Raw genomic sequence first — 17,938 nt, 5'->3', positions numbered from 1 at the left:
GACAGCATACAGAACTGATCCGGCTGCTAAGTTTTGAGTTTGATGAAGGAATTACCAAACCATTATGTATTTCAAATGCATCAGATGTTTAAAAGGTTTGGACAATTAGCAAATCACTACATATTTGGTAATAATGTTATTGGAGCATAAGCATTCTTAGAAATTTGCTAGTGATATTAGGGGAAATCAGAATGTATTTATTGTTTTTTTCCTCATGGGTCCCTTCCCAATCAGCATATTTTATCATGCTATTTTTTAATTGATATTTGACAGTTTGGGCAACTACTGCTTCTGTTCCTCTCTGTAAATCAACAAGTATTTTGAGAGTTTCTCAGCCATAAAAGTAATGGCAAAACATGTGATGGAGTAATGCAGTCAAGTATTACTTGACTACCTTGCCTGTTCCCATGCACTCATGACATCCCCAGGTGGCTCAGGGCAACTGTGTGTGCCTCTGCTGGTGGCTTACCCAGCACTGTAAGCACACTGTGTTATATTTATGAGCTGGAAAGTAAAGTGTGTCAGCAAGGAAGTTAAAATGGTTTCTCTGTAGGATATTGCTAGTGTAAAATATCTGATTTATTTGGGTCTTTTTTTGAATGCTGCAGCTTGTAAACACAGTGGGGAATTTCTCTGCCATTGATCCAAAGCAATGGGTACTAATGGCATAATACAGTGGTACTCAATAACCTTTTATCATGGGTTGCTTTGTCATGTGGAGGCTTAACTGAGGGGAGAGAAATACACCATAACAAAACAGAAAATCTTGTGAATGTCTATCAGTACATCTAATAATTTTCAGTATAGAGCTATCATGATTGTTTCTGTTATCTTTTTGCATTAATTATGATCTAGAATAACATGAAAATTGTTGTGCATATTCGTGTAAACATGAAGTGGAATGCATTTTTTTTCAAAGCATTGCAAGGACAAGCTGTGGCAGTTTTCTATCATGGCTTTAGTAGCACTCAAGTGAGTGCTATATTACAGTGCTTTGAAATGTTTAATAATTTTAATAATTAAATTTTTTTTTACTTATTGTAAAAAAGCTTTTGTATCTTTCTAAGAAACAGAATATGGAAGCAAGGGAAATAGCTACACAGTGAAGTGTTAAAATTTGTCCAGTACCAGAGATCTGGTCAAGGCTCTTTTCGCATCAGTTCCATAGAAGTGAGCAAAGGCATGTGTCTTGAAGCAAGGGCGGGCATGTATCCTGAGGTATCCTGTTTCAGACCAGCACAAAAAACAGTGTGGTGCCACATGCTGACCCCCAGATCCCTGACAGCAGCAGCTGCAATTCTTCAAGGTGTATAATCTGTTTGCCTTCCACTCTTATTTAGTAATTTTGGCAATTCTGATGCCTGTTTCCCTTGAGAGCAAACCAGAACATGGTTGGAGGCCAGGTTATGACTTCACTTTCAGGTTTTCTCCCGGGAGCAAATCAGTGCAGAAAGGTGCCCTTTGGGTAATCTGGGTACAGGACTATATTGGAGTATGGGGATTTTTGTATTCTCTTCCTGAGCAACCATTTAAGAGCTAACAACAGTATAATTTTCTGCTACTATTTTCATATGCATATATATGTGTATATATGTGTGTATATATATATACACACATATATATATATAGAGAGAGCATATATATCGGCAATCAGCATATATATATATACACACACATGTTCATTTTTCATTTGTTATTGATAAAATGCCAGATTACAGTCTCACTTAAAATAGATGTGGAGGAAAACAACTTTGTTATCCAAAGATTTCTGCTAAAAAAGGACACAGCAAAGACATGTTAAAAAAGAAATAACAGAGTAGGTTATAACCATTGGGATGTCAATATCCCTGTTTTTCTATGTTTTGCATCTGTTAGCAATGTCCCCTTCAGGCTCAATACTCAAAACACCCTACCACTGCTATAGAACACTGTTGGAGAAAAATGGTTTATGTCATGTAAAACTTTTATTGGGCCCTAAGATACAGTTTACAGGGATGTAAAATTGATCTCATTGCTGCTGTAGGAAAAGCCAATGGTTTTGAATGATTGTTGCATATCTTCATGGTATGAAAATAAAAGATGCCAAAATCCAAGTTGTCCTTTACGAAGCGCAGTAAGGGTGCTATCAAAGTGCCAGTGTTATTGTTTGACTTCAGCAAGTACAAGAGGAAGCAGAGATTGACTTCAGCACATTATTGCTGTTGTAAGATAGGAAATAATAATAAAAAAAAAATCTGATAGCCCATTCATTCTTTAGAATTTGTATGACAAGTCGTGGAACTGGAGTTGCAAACATAGGTTTGGTAGAATTTGCTAATACAGGGTTTAGTCCTGGAGCATGTACTCCTGTTCATTTATGAAATTTTCTGTATGAAATGTGACTGCAGGATTGTAAATCCTTATTTCTAAGAATTTTCAGTATTTCCTTACACAAGATGCTGCTTCTAGAGACATTATTTAAAAAGTATCAAATTAAAAGTCTCCATGACTGATGCTGTTGATGGAATTGAGACACTCAGTATTCAGGACTTCAGGAAATCACTGATATATTGATAGGTATGTTCCTTTTGCTGACTTATCTTTCTTCAGTAAAAAGATGTTTACAGCAGATTCTGTGCTAGCAATTGTTACATTATGCCTAATTCCTCTTATATGTTAAGGTCCAGCTTCATATATTTTAATATTTCAGTTTCTGTTGGGTTTTTTTTTTTTTTTTTTTTTTTTTTTTTGTTATTTGCTAAGCATTTTTGTTTGATTGGTTTTGGGGTTTTTTTTGTTTGGGAGTTTTTTGCTTTGCTTTGTTTTTTTGGTGGTGATGTGTTTGGATACACCTCTCTTTGCCTTCTGGAAAGCACACTATGGATCAAGGAAAATGAGAACTGGAGAATAGCTAAAGATAGGGATTAAAGGCATGAGCAGTATTATAATTTAAAAATTTCAAATGACTCTGGACTAAAAGTAGGGATTTCCAAAACAATTGCTACAGTTTTCTATGCCTTAATATCTGCGCATATTAATAATGTACCATATGATTGGTTTAGGAGTATGGATGGAACACATCAGTCTACCAGATGCAATATTCTCTCTGAAAGAGAATATATCCTTGGAATATCCTGCTCTTTTTGTCACCTCAGTTTTAACTTTTTCCATAACTTGATCTGAAAATGATGACCAGCTTGAAATCTATATAACTTAAAGGCTTTATCTGTAAAACCCAGCACAGTTATATTTCTCAGTGGCTGTGATGTTGAAACCTGGGGAAAATCAATTTTTTCTTTTGCTGAATGGTATAGTTGAAGCATTTAAAAAAGGTGGATGAGTGTGCTGAGGGCCTGTCATTCTCAAAGTACTTTCTTATGCTGCGTGTGTAGGTACATCTGCCTGTTAGCTCTGAGAGGCTGTGTGTGTTTGATGCATTGGATGTTGTGTCAGCAGGGAGGAGAAAAAGAAGAGATGAGGTATATCAGAAAGAAAGTTGATAGCAAATGGTGCTTTTTACAATGTGTATCCCCCTGTGTAATATATTACGGAAATAATGATTCTGTCAAGTGCTGCTTCTTTGTAACCTGGAGTGATACAGTAGGGATTATGCATGCTCAAGTCATTCAGGTCTGGGTAGATAGTTGTCTAGAAATGCTGTAAGAAGTGTCTTTGCCATGAAAGACTTCGTTAGAAATGCAGTGGCAAGAAGTAGATTACTAGAAGAAAAACACCCTGAAGTAGTTTTTATTATCATTGTTATTATCATTATTGGGTTAGCTAGAAATGGGAACAAATATGTTATTTTTAATCCTGTTGTTATGGAGTTATCTTTTTTTTTTCAATTTAATTCCCTAATTTATCTTGTATTTAATGATCAGTTGTATTCTTTAACTCATTCTCAAGCTTGCTCAAATATAGTTGTTGCAAAACCATAAAAAGTTGTTAATTAATTAGCGTAGATAGGCAATGAGAAGTTGGCTAAAGGTTTAAAAGGAGATGTCAGGAAGCTATAACAAATAAAACATGAATGTAAAACCATCTGTAAGAAAGCCACCGAGAGAAGCCAGAGGAAGTTATTATAGTAGAATAAAGAACAAAATGCTTCTGACCTGTATACTCTCATTAAGTAGAGATGAAGAAATGCAGCCCAAAAGGCAGGATAAAGTTAGCCTACCCTCTCAATGAATTGGCTTATGTGGCTGCTCTAGTTTGAAAGATTTCTGTGAAATCAGTGAAAACAAACTGGTGCTCATTGCCAGAGGAGGATACTCTGGCTTCAGTCAATTTGATGATTCCCTTCTACCCCTGAAAAACATGGGGACTCAAATAAGGTTAAATAGCATGCTGTGTTTTAGGAATCTCATGTGGTATGGGTATGCAACATAATTGTCTTCAGAGCTGCCAGCATATGCAAGGTTGGACTGTAGGTTTGGACTTTCTCTTTTTCCTCATGTGATTCTTCTAGCAATGAAAGGTAGCACAACTTTTTTAGTTTTGGGTGCAAAAACCCCCCCAAAAATAACAAATTACCAAAAACTCTACACACAAACCCCAAACCAAACCAAACCAAACCAAACCAATTTGAATGCTGTCTTTCAATGTTGATAAATCTCTGGGATTTTAGTTTGAATGGAAATTCTTTAAGAATGGAATATGCCTGGTTTTTACGTACCTTGTACAGGTGTTAAGAAGGAATATCGCACAGTGTATTTCATTTCCTCGATTAAAATCTTTCACCTCTCTCGGTTCCTCCTCCTTCACATTCCTGTTTCTTTCCCACATACACAGAGTTAACTAATATCAAGTTTATTTTGCTTCACTGCTTTAAGAAAAATGAATGCTGTGGCCAACAGAATGAAAAAATTTGATAAGCAAAAACAAAAAGCAGAAAACATGGAAAACAAATTCCAGTGACCTAGGTAATATAAAATTGTTCAATGATAAGTACCAACATTAACAATTTCGGACATCTAAAAATGTAAGATTAGCAATTTGAGAAACATTTATCTGGATGAGATAGAAAGTTATACATGAAACATAATGACCTCTCTGAAATTCATTCGGGATGCAGAGGTACTTGCTTAGGCAAAGAAGACAACTAGTTAATCATGTCAAAGAAAAGTAGACAGTAAATTAGTTTCCTGCATTCTGGAGTCCTAGCTATGAAAAAGAATGTATTTCACTAATTAAAGGGTGAAAATACTCTCAGCTTTTAGAAAGAGCATGCAAGGACAGTGAGACTGATCCTGGCTTTGTGCAGCAGCCCAGGTTGTTGGTCTGATACAATTTTATGATTTTATCATTTAGGCAGCCTAGAGTAAGAGATCTTCAACTTTGATTATGTTGATTATACACAGTGTAATAGTTCACAATGAAGGTTATAATTCATGGCTCCAAACCTAATTTTCATGTATTTTTGGAGCCTCCAATGAAATTTAGCCTACGTGAACATACATGTTGTAATTTAAAAAAAATCCTAGAAACTTCAAAATTGCAGTAAGAAGTTAACGATCCAATTTAATTTTTCAGATGATTATTTTCTTGATTGTGCTGCAGGTATTTTAATTTTATCATTATGTTCTTATACTTAATGATACAGGAGTGTGCATTCTAGATGTTTTATGTTACTTTAAAAAACTGGAGAAAGTGAAGATCACCTTGTTGCATGGGATAAGAATTGCATTTTATCTGAAGATAAATTATATACATAATTTTACATAATGAAAGCTTTATACACAGTTCTGAAATAAGGTGGTGGTTTTTTACCTAAAAGATTTAAAATTATCAGGTTTTTTAAAGAAGAATTTCAATAAAGAATCGGTATTAGATTCTGTGTTATAAAAATATATAATTTTATCTCTAATATCTTTAGTATTATCTCTAGTATGTTATTTCTAATAAATTTATCTCAGGCATCTTTCTTGTGTCTGAGTCTGCCCCAAGACCAAGTCCTTACCCATGTAAATGGCATTTAGCTTTTAACTGTAGGGGGCTGAGGGTCAGGTCCTCTCTTTCTTTATCTTTTGCATGAGCAAAATTGATTTCCATTAAACTGAATGCGAACAAGATCAAGTTCTGCATGGTTCCAATACCGTAGTTGTTTTTCGAAGTACTATAGTTTTACAGGACTTCTGTTCTAAATTCATTGTGTATGTTTGAGGAAGACTGTGATGTTTGGCCTCCTTTGATGCTGCACATCAGAAAAATGTCTGCTGTCTTTCTCATTAAAAATAAGTTGAGAAAGTGAGGTTTTTTTCAGTCTCTCACAGTTTATTACATTCTCTCTTAAACATTTTTATATGAGAGTCAATGTCTCTATAATGCTTTTATATTGGGTTTGGAGTTTTTTAATTTCAAAAGATCCTTGTCTGTGGGTGATATTTATTAGGAAACTCAGTGTGTGTACATGTGTGTGCACAAAGTGTGCATTTATTTATATCTCAGTAGAGTTAGGCGGAGGAAGACAGAGTCGCCTTTTTTCCATAAGATCTACTCCTTAAATTGTCTTGCACTTTCAGAAATGCTAAGACCAAATATGGAAACTCAGCTCTAAAGAGAAAATGTCCTGGAAAGGTTGGAACTAATGAAAAAGAGTAGGCTTAGTCTCTTAACAAAGTAATTTTCATCACCATCATGTCGTAATCAGATAACGTGAAAGATTATTTCTAAACAGAACTGGAATTAGTCATATCAAATCAGCCTAAAATGTGATTTTGTTTCTAAAAGATTATTTCTCTTTTTATGTGCATTTCAGAAACATATGCAATAAATATTTAGACTCTTAATTTGCTACACATCAGTCTAAAAATTTGATTTGCTCTTATCATCAGAATTAATTTGCTTAATTGTTTTTCCTGTCCCATCAATCTCAGTTTTGTACTAACTCAAACAATGACAACTTTTGCTGTTTGCACTTCAATTCGATTTCTGTTCTAAGTTTATGAACAGTAATAGGCATCTGCTAGAATATTCATTAGCTTTGAATTGTGAGCTATGAAAAGGTGCTTTCTTTTACCTTAATGAAACTTGCTCAGCGTGGGGTGGATCAGTAATGACATTTGATTTTAGCCATCCAGCGAATTTGCTTTTTATTTATTGACGCATCTTGTCCAAACAGCTCCCTCACAAGTTAGCGGCGTAATGAAAGAAAGAGTGCTGCAGAGGAGCGTGGAGCTTTCCTGGCAGGAACCAGAACATCCCAATGGAGTCATTACTGAATATGAAATCAAGTATTATGAGAAAGTAAGTGCTAAGATTATCTGTAATGTGCAGCAATGTGGTGTTTGCTTTATGTTGGCTTACTGCATTGTGGAACAGTGTTAAAATCATCAGCTATCAACTACCTCATCTCTCTAAAGTCAATGATTTTGCTTGTTTTTAACAACTACCTAAATCCTGCCATTATTATTGCTATCATATGTCTCAAATATTATATTGTGGCATACTAAAAATGAACTATACACTTGAAATCTGCCTTTCTTTCCTTTTTTTTTAATTGTTAAGTTGTAGTGGGATATTTTTTACCATTAAATTCCTGGTTTTACATCTATTCTACAGTTTGTTTGAAGCTTGTTTCATTTCCTTCTGCACCAATGTAATTCTAGTCTTGAAATGATGTATCAAGGAAAACTCCTGACTGCATTTTGTACTTCCTTATCAGCTGGGCAGCTTCTACTTGATGTCTGAAAATTTTCAAAACACTTCCTAGACTTTTAGGAAATAAATATTTCTTATTTGTCCTTTTAAAAAGGACCAGGACTGTGAAATTTATCTTTCACTTGTTCTCTCAACACAATAATGAATGGAAGGCTGCTTTTCAGTAGTAGATGAAGTGATCTCTGTTTCTGGTAGAGTGAAATTGCAATCTTACTGATGTCAGTCGGAGTTTTGCCATTCATTTCATCATGTCTAGGGCTTCATTCATGATAACTTTGAAGTACTGCCGAATAAAAAAAATCTGACAACCGTAAACTGGATGAAAGCAGAGTGAAGGCAGGTTGTGCAGCTCTATGTTTGTTATGGGACCCAGACTAAGTTTGGGTCCTCCAGATTCCCTGGGAAATTGTCTGCATAACGTAACATACTCCTAATTTTTATAAAACATTCGGGGAAAAAAAAAGAAATTGAATTACGATGAAAAAAAAATTAATAAAGGGGTTCCTTTGTGGTCACTCATGAAGACATTTCTGCAGGCAAGGTAACAGTACCCCTATATCAAAAAGAGCATGTCAGCTTGCTGGGTAGCACAGAATTAGGTAAATTCAGCCCAGATTGGATGTAATATCAAGTGTCATATTTCATTTTCAGCGCCGACTTACACAAATATATTTATCAAAAGATCTTTATATGATTTGGGAAAGGAATAAAATTTTTATTTGTTGAGGCTAACTTCCAGTTTAAGTTGTTCACTCTAATGATTCTTATAATAAAATCTAACAGATAGGTACAGATAGCTAAATAATTCTTTGGAAGAAATTTTACTAATTTTAGCAGATGATTTTTGTCCCTTGAGCATGTGTGTGTACATACACATGCAAATGAATCCAAGTATTTTTAAAATGTTACATATTTAACAAAGGCAAAACTGTCCTCTGAACCAAAAAAAAAAAAAAATTGAGAACCAAAACCTTGCATTTCTTTAATGTGCAAAGCAGTTTCTAATCTGTTCAAGTAAAATAAATGATTTAAACGGGTAATGTAAAATGAAATCAAAATTATATAATGATAGCTTTTAGAATCCAGCTTTTATTATTTTCCTTATATACTCATTTTAAATAACCAGCAGAATTTCATTGCCAATTTTCTCTGTGTTTGCAAAAAGAAAAATTGATGTTAAAGTTTTTTTTGTTGGTTTTTTTTTTTTTAGTGGAAGAACATTGTCCAGTACTATACTTAGTACAGTGAAATTAATAAAAGAGAATAAAAAGCTCATTCTAACAGTCACAGATAAACTGGACTATATAACTTTAACTGAGGCAATTTTTGTACAAATACTGAAATGGTTGTTTTCCTTCCAAAAAATGCATTTCAGCTTAAAAATTAATTCACAATCTTCTTGCTCTGAATGACAGAGGCCATTTAAGTTTTGTTCCACTAGTTTAGAAGAAAAGAAAAATAAAAGGATTTGAACTTCCAGCTCCTTTTGCAGCCAAATTAAATCAAACATTTTTTGTCATTCTGAAATACTCTGATAAGTGTTTTTTTCACCTCTCTCTTCTGGCTAAGGCTGGAATGGAAACAGCCTGAAATCTCCAAAGTAAGCCTGTCCTGTGAGATTTCTAGTGCAGGTTTTTGGTTTTTTGTTTTGTTTTGTTTGTTTGGGTTTTTTTTTGTTGTTATTTATTTATTTTTGAATACAAGGACTGTTGGCAATTCAAATAAGCCTCATTTATGCATCAAAACTCAAACTGGAATTCCACTGTGGCTTACAGTCCTGAACCTGACTGTTTATGGTTTCCTTACCCTTGTGTCTCATCTCGAAAGCATTCCTGTTCTTTCTCACATACCAACATACATTCTGCCACAGTCCTCACTTACAGATGATCTAAACTCTCTAGGAGAAGATATGGAAAATTGTTACTAGCCAAAACTGTGGGCTTGCCCAAGTAACAGACTGGGCAAGAACCAGGAGAAGCTCTTACTGAATCTGAGAAAAGACATCATGTATGTTCTGTATAACCCTGTATTTCAGCAAAAGCCTTTGTTGCTATACTGACTGTGACAGGGAAGGCTCTCCATCACTTTTAGCTGGTGAAATATTATTGAAATGAGTTACAGATTTATTCCTTCCCTCTGTATCCGTCTCATTAGCACTGCTGCGTTCAGCTCATGCTTCTCTGGTCATGTGGTGCATTCAGATGGTTCGTTAATTCATCTCTTCTGCCCTTCAAATCAGGGTTGCATCTGCCACCAAAAATCAACAGGGCTTCACATATCTATGCTGAAACATAATCTGTGTCAGTAAATGTGATGAATAAGTATAGCTTTTTGAATACTCTAATGATCTGTGATACAGCTTTTGTACTATTTGAAAGTGAGTTATTACTCACAGGGTTTGTAATCTTGCAGCTTCAAATTTGTGGAGAGTCATACTGAGCTTCTTTCCCTGGGTTCCTCTTTATGCCTTGGAGCCTAAAACTGAGAAAAGACTAAAAACCAGAGATAAAAATCCGAATGAAAACTTAGTTAAGGACCTCAGAAATTATGCAAAAATCCAGCCAATTATAGATTGGTGCTATTGTATTTTTTAGAGGTGATAGAAGGGTACGATGTCAAAGTAATGATATCAGAGTTTTTCCATTCATTTCACAATGTCTATGACTTCATTCATTATAACTTTGAAGTACTCTAGAAATAAAAAAAATCTGACAGCTGTAAACTGAATTAATGCAGAATGAAGGCAGGTTGTGCAGCCCTATGTTTGTCATGTTCTGACAATGAAAGAAAAATTTCCCTGTCCTTGAACTGTTTAGACCTCGCAGATTCCCCTGGAACGCTGCGGTTGAGTTTTTTCTCATCAAAATTTCACAAAATTTAATCAGATTCAAAAAAGCAATCTTTTTTTTTTTTTTTGGATGTTTTCTGTTTTCTGAGTAGCAACATGAGCATCCCATTTGAATTTTATGTTACACTTAGAGCTCATCATTGCATTGACAATGTTTTGTAATACTCCACAGAGTATGCTTTATTTTTGTTGTTGGGGGAAAAGAGCATTCAGCAATTGAAATAAACTACCCAGGCTGGCTGTCAGTTGCTGTCGTGCAATCAAGATAAAATCTGATCTGTAAATGTCATTTAATCTTTTGTCTTACTGTTTCCAGGACCAAAGGGAGAGGACCTATTCAACAGTGAAAACCAAGTCCACTTCAGCTTCTATTAATAACTTGAAGCCAGGAACAGTGTATGTTTTCCAGATCCGTGCTTTTACTGCTGCTGGTTATGGAAATTACAGCCCCAGACTGGATGTTGCCACATTGGAAGAAGCCACAGGTAAGGCATAAGGTTTACAGGAAATTAACCCTTTCTGTAGAGGTAGTAAGAAAAAAGGCAAGAAAAGAAAGTGTCATAAGCAATATAATTACAAATAGAAAGAATTTGGTTCTACATGAAGGTGAATTTTTGTCATTGGCTTTTGAAGGATGAGCTTCCATAATTTATTTTACCATAGAAGTGAAAATTAGTCTTATAATTGGCTGGAGGAGATTTGTTATGTATTAGTTTCTTCTCCTTTCCTCTCCTTCTAATACACAAAGATTTATTTTTTTTTAATTCAAATGCACTCTTATTTTTCCCCACAAAAGGAGTGAGTAGTGGTGAGCTGAATAACTCAACTAGATTCTTCTGTAACTGGGGAGAGAAGGAAGGAGGAGATTTCAAGCCACAAAGACTTCTCCAGGCTATTTTTTTCCATTTGATTTTCAGAAAAAAAAAACCCAACAACTTGGTAGTTTAGTTTATGTGTGTGTCTTCAGCTGTTATTCCATCTTTAGTGTATTTTGAATTCATTGGTAATTTAGTTTAGTAAAGAAATGGGACTGTCAAAGATACTAAGTTATTTTCAGGCTCATATAATGACTTCTAAGCTGTGTAACCAAAAAACTTCTTCCATCAGTGAGACCTGGTAGCTCTGAGCCCCTTCACAGGAACTGTGTCCCTGGCAGCTCCACCACCCAGTTGCAGACCCAAATTTGTTTACCCTGGTTTAGAGCATTTGCTTCACATTGACCTGACATCAGGTCAGCCACATTGAGAGCTGGAAATATAGGGATGCATAGGCTGTGAATTCAAAGGATATGGATGCCATACCCTCTTTACCCCCCATGCAGCAGTCTATCTAAGAGTGTATGCAGACACACATTATTGCATCCCATTAATTGCAGCCAGGTGTCGCCTGAACAACTTGTGGTTATTCTTAATATACAGCGGTTAATATACAGTGATTCCACCTTAGTTCCACACAGAATATAAAAACTATAAATAATGAATAATACCACATATCTAATAGACATAATTGAAACAGTAATTATCATAATAGCAGCAGTAAGCTGTTATTACTAATATTATTAGCTTTGTGTCTAATAGCATACTTCCCATCTGTAGAAAGAGTCAGTAGCAGAATCCCCATTTTGCAGAAAGGGAACCTGGGGTACAGCCAGAAGTAATTTCTTATTTTGAATAGTTTTCTGGAAAACAAATTAGAAGTCTGTCATAATAAGTTCCTGCTAATTAGACAATTTATTGTCCATAGTGGTTTAAAATTATTACATCAAAATATTTCCCCAACATTTCTTTAATTATCTGAGTATTTTTTACATACTGAATGTAAGCAGACTGGTAGCTGATAAGATTAGCAAAGATGATTTCAAAGATAAACAGTTTTGACTGGGGTTTGGTCAACATATGGGAGATTAGAAAATCCTATAATAAATGCATCACTGACCACTCTCCTGTACTCCTTTTCTGACTCAGATGATAAAAAAAATTCATATAAACCACAGAGATTCTTGGCCAGGATGCACAGCAGGTTTCTTTTGTCACAAGCCAGCTATATGCTTTGAGATGTATGAAAAATGTCCTGTGTTTTTATTAAAGAAGATTCTAAAAGTAGCATATTTTCCATTATCTTGAGACAACATTATAAAATATAATTCCCAGCAAGGAAAAGCATCCAAGATTTCCCATATAGGGTTTTCGGAAATAATTAAAATGTTGGTAAAATATAGTAAATTCCATTAAGCTCTTCTAAAATTGTTTTACATTAAAGTATTAGTTTCTTATATTTTATTTATAATTTTATCAGAACTTACAGACTCATCAAATTTGTCTATTGTTAACATTTGAAAGGAAGACCTTTATTGGACTGTTTTTGGGAAATATACCTCAAGGGACATATCATGCAGGTGAACACTAAACCGTGTTATGCTACAGTTTAGAGGCTTTGGCTTCTTATTATTACATGGATTTCTGAATTCAGCTTTTAAAAAGTCAAAGTATTTTAAGAAAAAATACACATGTGTATACATTTGTGCAAGAATATATATAATGACCACCACATTCAGTCATGTTGCCTATGTGGATTTGTCCTGGTGCTTCCTCTGGTTGGCACTGTCTGGTTGGTGTTGTTAATTAAGTAGATTTTTGAATAGTGTGCTGTTTTCTGAATCGTGATAGAAACTGTATAGCCATTTTTCAATGTTTGAGGAACTATTATATCCATTATATTAATACTATCTGATATGTGAAATATACATATATTATACCTGTATTGGATCATATCATACATGTTAAGTATTGCATAGATATTTAAGGAAATATTTCAAAATTATGAAGTAAAAATACTTTATAAAGGCAGACCATTTCTATTCGACACTGTGTTTGCCACAGATCAGTCAATGGCTTCTAGTCATATATTTTGTTGGCTGGTTATTAGAAACAGAAGTCCCTCTGGAAAAACACACAAATATATAAAATATCACTGAAGTGCCAATTCTGTCTCTTGGTTCACTGACATATTTAGAAGTCAAGTGGTTAGCCAGTGGACCTAAAGGCAATCCTCTGCTTTTTGTAATGGAAGCTGATCTTTCGACTTACAGAATCACACAATCAATCAGGTTGGAAAAGACCTCCAAGGTCATCAAGTCCAATCTTTGACTTCTTTACAGCTCTTACTGTTAAAGTAGAAGCACTTGACAAAACCTGGCATGAAGACTTTGCTTTTTCCTTTTTCCATGAATCAGAGTAAATCAAACAAGATTGAAGCATTATGCATACGTAAAATTGATCTCCAAAGTCTGAAATACTACAAATTTTTATAGAAGGCATAAAGCACATACTTAAGAAATACTTAAGAAAGTAGTATTTGGCATACATGGATCCAGTTATCACTGAAGCTTTCATGGTAAACTTCGCCAAGAATTCTTTGCCAGAAATTGTGTATTTGAACTTGCTTGCATGAGAAAAGGTTGTTGGAGCAGCAGCACAGCATCTCAACTGATATCCTGTTTTAAATCCTCCAGGGTGTTTAGATATGCATTCCCATCCCTACAACCCTGTATTTAAAAGGTGGTTTAAATTTAACTCCTTTAAATTAAGCATTGTGCATTGGATAGCTTAGATCAGGTGTCAGCTCTAGATGAATGCCCAAGTACCAGCTCCCTGTGTTGCCCTCTGAGCCTGAGCACAGCTCAAACAGAGGTAAGAACTTCCCTGTCCTGGTGCTGATTCCCTGTCATTGCTGTTGTGACATCACCAGTGACAGGTAGCCATGCATGAGCCCTCTGAAAAGACCTTCTGCATCCCAAAATCATTCCTCTAAGAACACTCTAGCATGTTTGTTTCTGCCAAGCCACAGGGATCATTCCAGAAGCTGTGCTCTGACTCACCCTTACACCAGCAGACTGAGTTCATCACACAGGAGAAGCAGCAGAGTACCTGAACAGAGGCAGATGTCTTAGACTGCTGTCACTGAATTTATACCAGACCATGCCAACAATCAGCCCCCTCCCCTCTTTTTTTTAAAGATATAAAAATAAATCATACATTGCATCCCACCTGGCCTACCACTTGGCCAGTGTACCATATCCCCAGCATTTTCCAGAGCCCAAAAAACATTGTCTGTTTGCTTCCAGAATGTGCCAGTACCCAAAATCTGTGAGGCACTTACATAGAGCAACCCACTCACATATGTCAGCCTCTATGCACTGATCTTGGCTACTGGACTAGGTGACAGGCAGGGCTGGGGATTTTTCCAAACTTTTTTGGATGGATGAATCTTCACACCCTGGCCAGGATGCTGCCTCTTCTTCACTTCCAAGTGAACTTTGCAGTGAAGTTCAAAGAGAGATGGGAATAATTTAGGGAAATGCTGTATTTTACAGAAATTTGACATTCCTTGGGATTGTCTGTTTTGATGACCTAGATAAGTTGCAGGAACTGAGTTGTATGACTATGCTCTTGCACAAGACAGTCACCACTGATTTCTTAAAAGCTGCATGAGTGGAATATAGGCAAGTCTACAGTAGCATCCTACTGACCTGTGTATCTCAGAAAGTTTAGTTACTTAAAGATAAGCATTCTTTTTTAGTTGAAGAGTTATAGGAATAGTGTGATCTTCCTTATGTGCATTAGAGAGAATACAGAAAAATTACAAGTTTCTTCAGGAAATAAAATTAGAGGAATGTGTGTATGATGTGTGTGTAATTTCCTTCCAGTGCAGAGTATTCTAAATCTGTGTAGTGCAACAAGGGGTTTGTTATTTTGGGGGGAAACAGTTGGTACAGGTCAGTGTCAGTGAAAAAATAAATCATGTTGATTGGCTTACTTCTCCCAAAAAAGTTCTGGGTTATTTGTTTCTATGGGAACCTCTGAAGTCTGTAACAGGAGCCCAGTTCTGTGGAGTTCATAAAACCTGGTGTAGACATTCCAGTTCAATTACAGTACCAGCAGTATATCATTTTAGCGTACTATTAATTTAGTTAATCAGATATCAGTTTGGTTTCCTTTTTTCCTTCTCTTTCATCTGTTGGCTGCATTTCAGTCATGGGACAGTTTACACGTACCCAGGCCTGCTGGGGACAGATGGGGTTCGCCTGTCTTAAAAGGGGAAAAGCATTCTAACCCGTGAGTTTGCAGGGCTGATTGACAGGACTTTAGGTTTGAAAGGGGAAGGGGGTAAGACCAGGCTTGCTAGAGGTGAGTCTAGGGGTGGCATGCCAGTGTTGGGGGTGAAATCAACCCAACTGAAGTGCATCTACACCAGTGCACACTGTATGGGTAACAAACTGTGAAGGGATGGAAGGAAATCTTCTAGGCACAGAAACAGCCTGCCCCTGTGTGCTGAAAGGTGAGCCAGTGGGGAAGAAAAATTGCATGGCTGAATAGGGAGCTTTCACTGGAACTCAGGGAAAAAACGTTTATGATCTTTGGAAGAAAGGGGCAGGCAACTCAGGAAGCATATAAGGATGTTATTAGGTCATGTAGAGAGAAAACTGGGAAGGTGAGAGTTCAGCTAGAACTCAATCTGGCCACTGTTGTGAAATATAGTAAGTGTTTTTATAAATAAATTAACCGCAAAAAGGGGTCAAGGAAAATATCCATCCTTTTTTTGATGTGGAGGAGTGTAGCCAAGGATGAGGAAAAGGCTGAGGTCACAGATGACTGCAGATTGGCCAATGTGAAACTCACCTACAAGAAGGGGTGAAAGGAGGGTCTGGAGAACTACAGGCTAAGGTCAGCCTGACCTTGGTGCCAGGCTAGGTCGTGGATCAATTAATTTTGAGTGTGATCACGTGGCACATACAGGACAACAAATGGATCAGGTACAGCTAGCTTGGGCTTTGGAAGGGCAGGTCTTGCTAGATGAACCTCATCTCCTTTTATTACCAAGTTACCTACTTAGGGGATATAGTCCACCTGGACTTCAGTAAAGCCTTCAATACTGACTCCCACAGCATTCTTCTGGAGAGACTGGCAGCCCATGGCTTAGAGAGGTGCACTCTTTGCTGGTTAAAAAATGGCTGGATGGCCAGGCCCAGAGGGTGGTAGTGAATGGTGAGTGGTCACTAGTGGGGTTCCCCTAAACTCAATAATGGGGCTAGTCCTGTTCAATATTACAACTGATGATTTGGACTCCCTCAGTAAGCTCTCAGGTGACACTAAATCAGACCAGAGTGTTGATCTGCTGGAGGATAGAAAAGTTCTGTAGAGGGATCTGGACAGTCTGAATGGATGGGCCAAAGAATACTGTATGAGGTTTGTAAGGTAAAGTGCTGAGTCCTGCACTTGGGTCACAACAACCTCATGCAACACTACAGGTCAGAGGAAGAGTAGCTGGAAAGTGACCCAGTGGAAAAGGACCTGGAGATGCTAATCAACGGCTGGCTGAACATGAACCAGTGTGTGCCCAGGTGGCAAAGTCCAATGGCATCCTGGCTTTCAGGAATACTATGACCAGCGGGATTAGGATAGTGATCATCACTCTGTATTTGGCACTGGTGAGGCCACACCATGAGTCCTGTATCCTTCTGGGCTCACTTTGGAAAAGACATTGAGTTGCTGCAGCATGTCCAGAGAAGGGAACAGAATTTTCAGCAGCACAAGTCTGATGAGGAGAAACTGAGGGAGCTGGGGTTGTTTAGCCTGGAGAAATGGAGGCTCAGGGAGGAGCCACTCTCCAGAAGTACCTGAATGGAGCTAGTTGTAAGGTGAGTGTCGGTCTTCTCAAGGAAAAGACAGAGCCTCAAGATGCACCAGGAGATATCAGGAAGAATTATGTCACTAAACAGAATGGGCCACTTAGGGAGGTGTTCCAAGTACCACTGTAAGCAGCATTTACTGCTGTGGTTTAGTTGATATGGTGGCATTTGGTCAAAGTTTGGACTTGATGATCTTGGAGGTCTTAAATGATTCTATGATTCTGTGATTCCAGCTGACTCTCACTTACACAGTCCCTCATGTCTCATCCTCTATTCATCTTCTGGTTCAGATCCTCACTGTTACAAACCAGTGCATCTCCAGAGCTCAGGAGAGCTGTGCTTACTTAATGTATCTGTGTACATGACCACCCTTATTGGATGTCAGGCCAGCAATGTTTTTAACAAGCTTCAAGGTTTCTCAGGCTAAGTATTACATTCTCAGTTTACATTAATGTGACATGTATACATTTACATATATTAATAGAATTGGCATATCTGAATAAAAAGAGCAATAATGTGGGGATATTGTAGCATGTAAATTCTCTGAAGCATGGAGAATTCTATTTTGTATTAATGTGGAAGCACCTTTTTGTTGCTAACAGAAACAAATGGTAAGTAATAATAGCCATTTACAATGATTAATAGCAGTAAGAGATTGAAATATGCTACCTAGGAAATCTGTGTTAATAGTGTTTCAGCACAAACATTTTTCTTAAAGACAGTATTTTCTAGGAAGCCCTCAAAGTCATATCAATGTGTTTTAG

At 36.6% G+C, this 17,938-nt stretch overlaps 1 protein-coding gene across 5 annotated transcripts in view; it reads left to right on the top strand.

Annotated features, from left to right (window-relative positions):
* The window catches only part of EPHA7 (EPH receptor A7), a 165,571-nt gene that overhangs the window by 111,861 nt on the left and 35,772 nt on the right, over window positions 1-17,938 (top strand). For all 5 annotated transcript variants that reach the window (XM_031057588.1, XM_014307287.2, XM_014307285.2 and 2 more), the window contains exons 6-7: window positions 7,100-7,224; window positions 10,803-10,971. In XM_031057588.1, the coding sequence (XP_030913448.1) occupies window positions 7,100-7,224; window positions 10,803-10,971 (294 nt within the window). The remainder of the gene's footprint in view (window positions 1-7,099; window positions 7,225-10,802; window positions 10,972-17,938) is intronic.

This window comes from Geospiza fortis, unplaced genomic scaffold (genome assembly GCF_000277835.1).
Source record: "Geospiza fortis unplaced genomic scaffold, GeoFor_1.0 scaffold264, whole genome shotgun sequence".
NCBI lineage: Eukaryota > Metazoa > Chordata > Aves > Passeriformes > Thraupidae > Geospiza > Geospiza fortis.
This window is presented reverse-complemented; position numbering and strand designations above follow the sequence as displayed.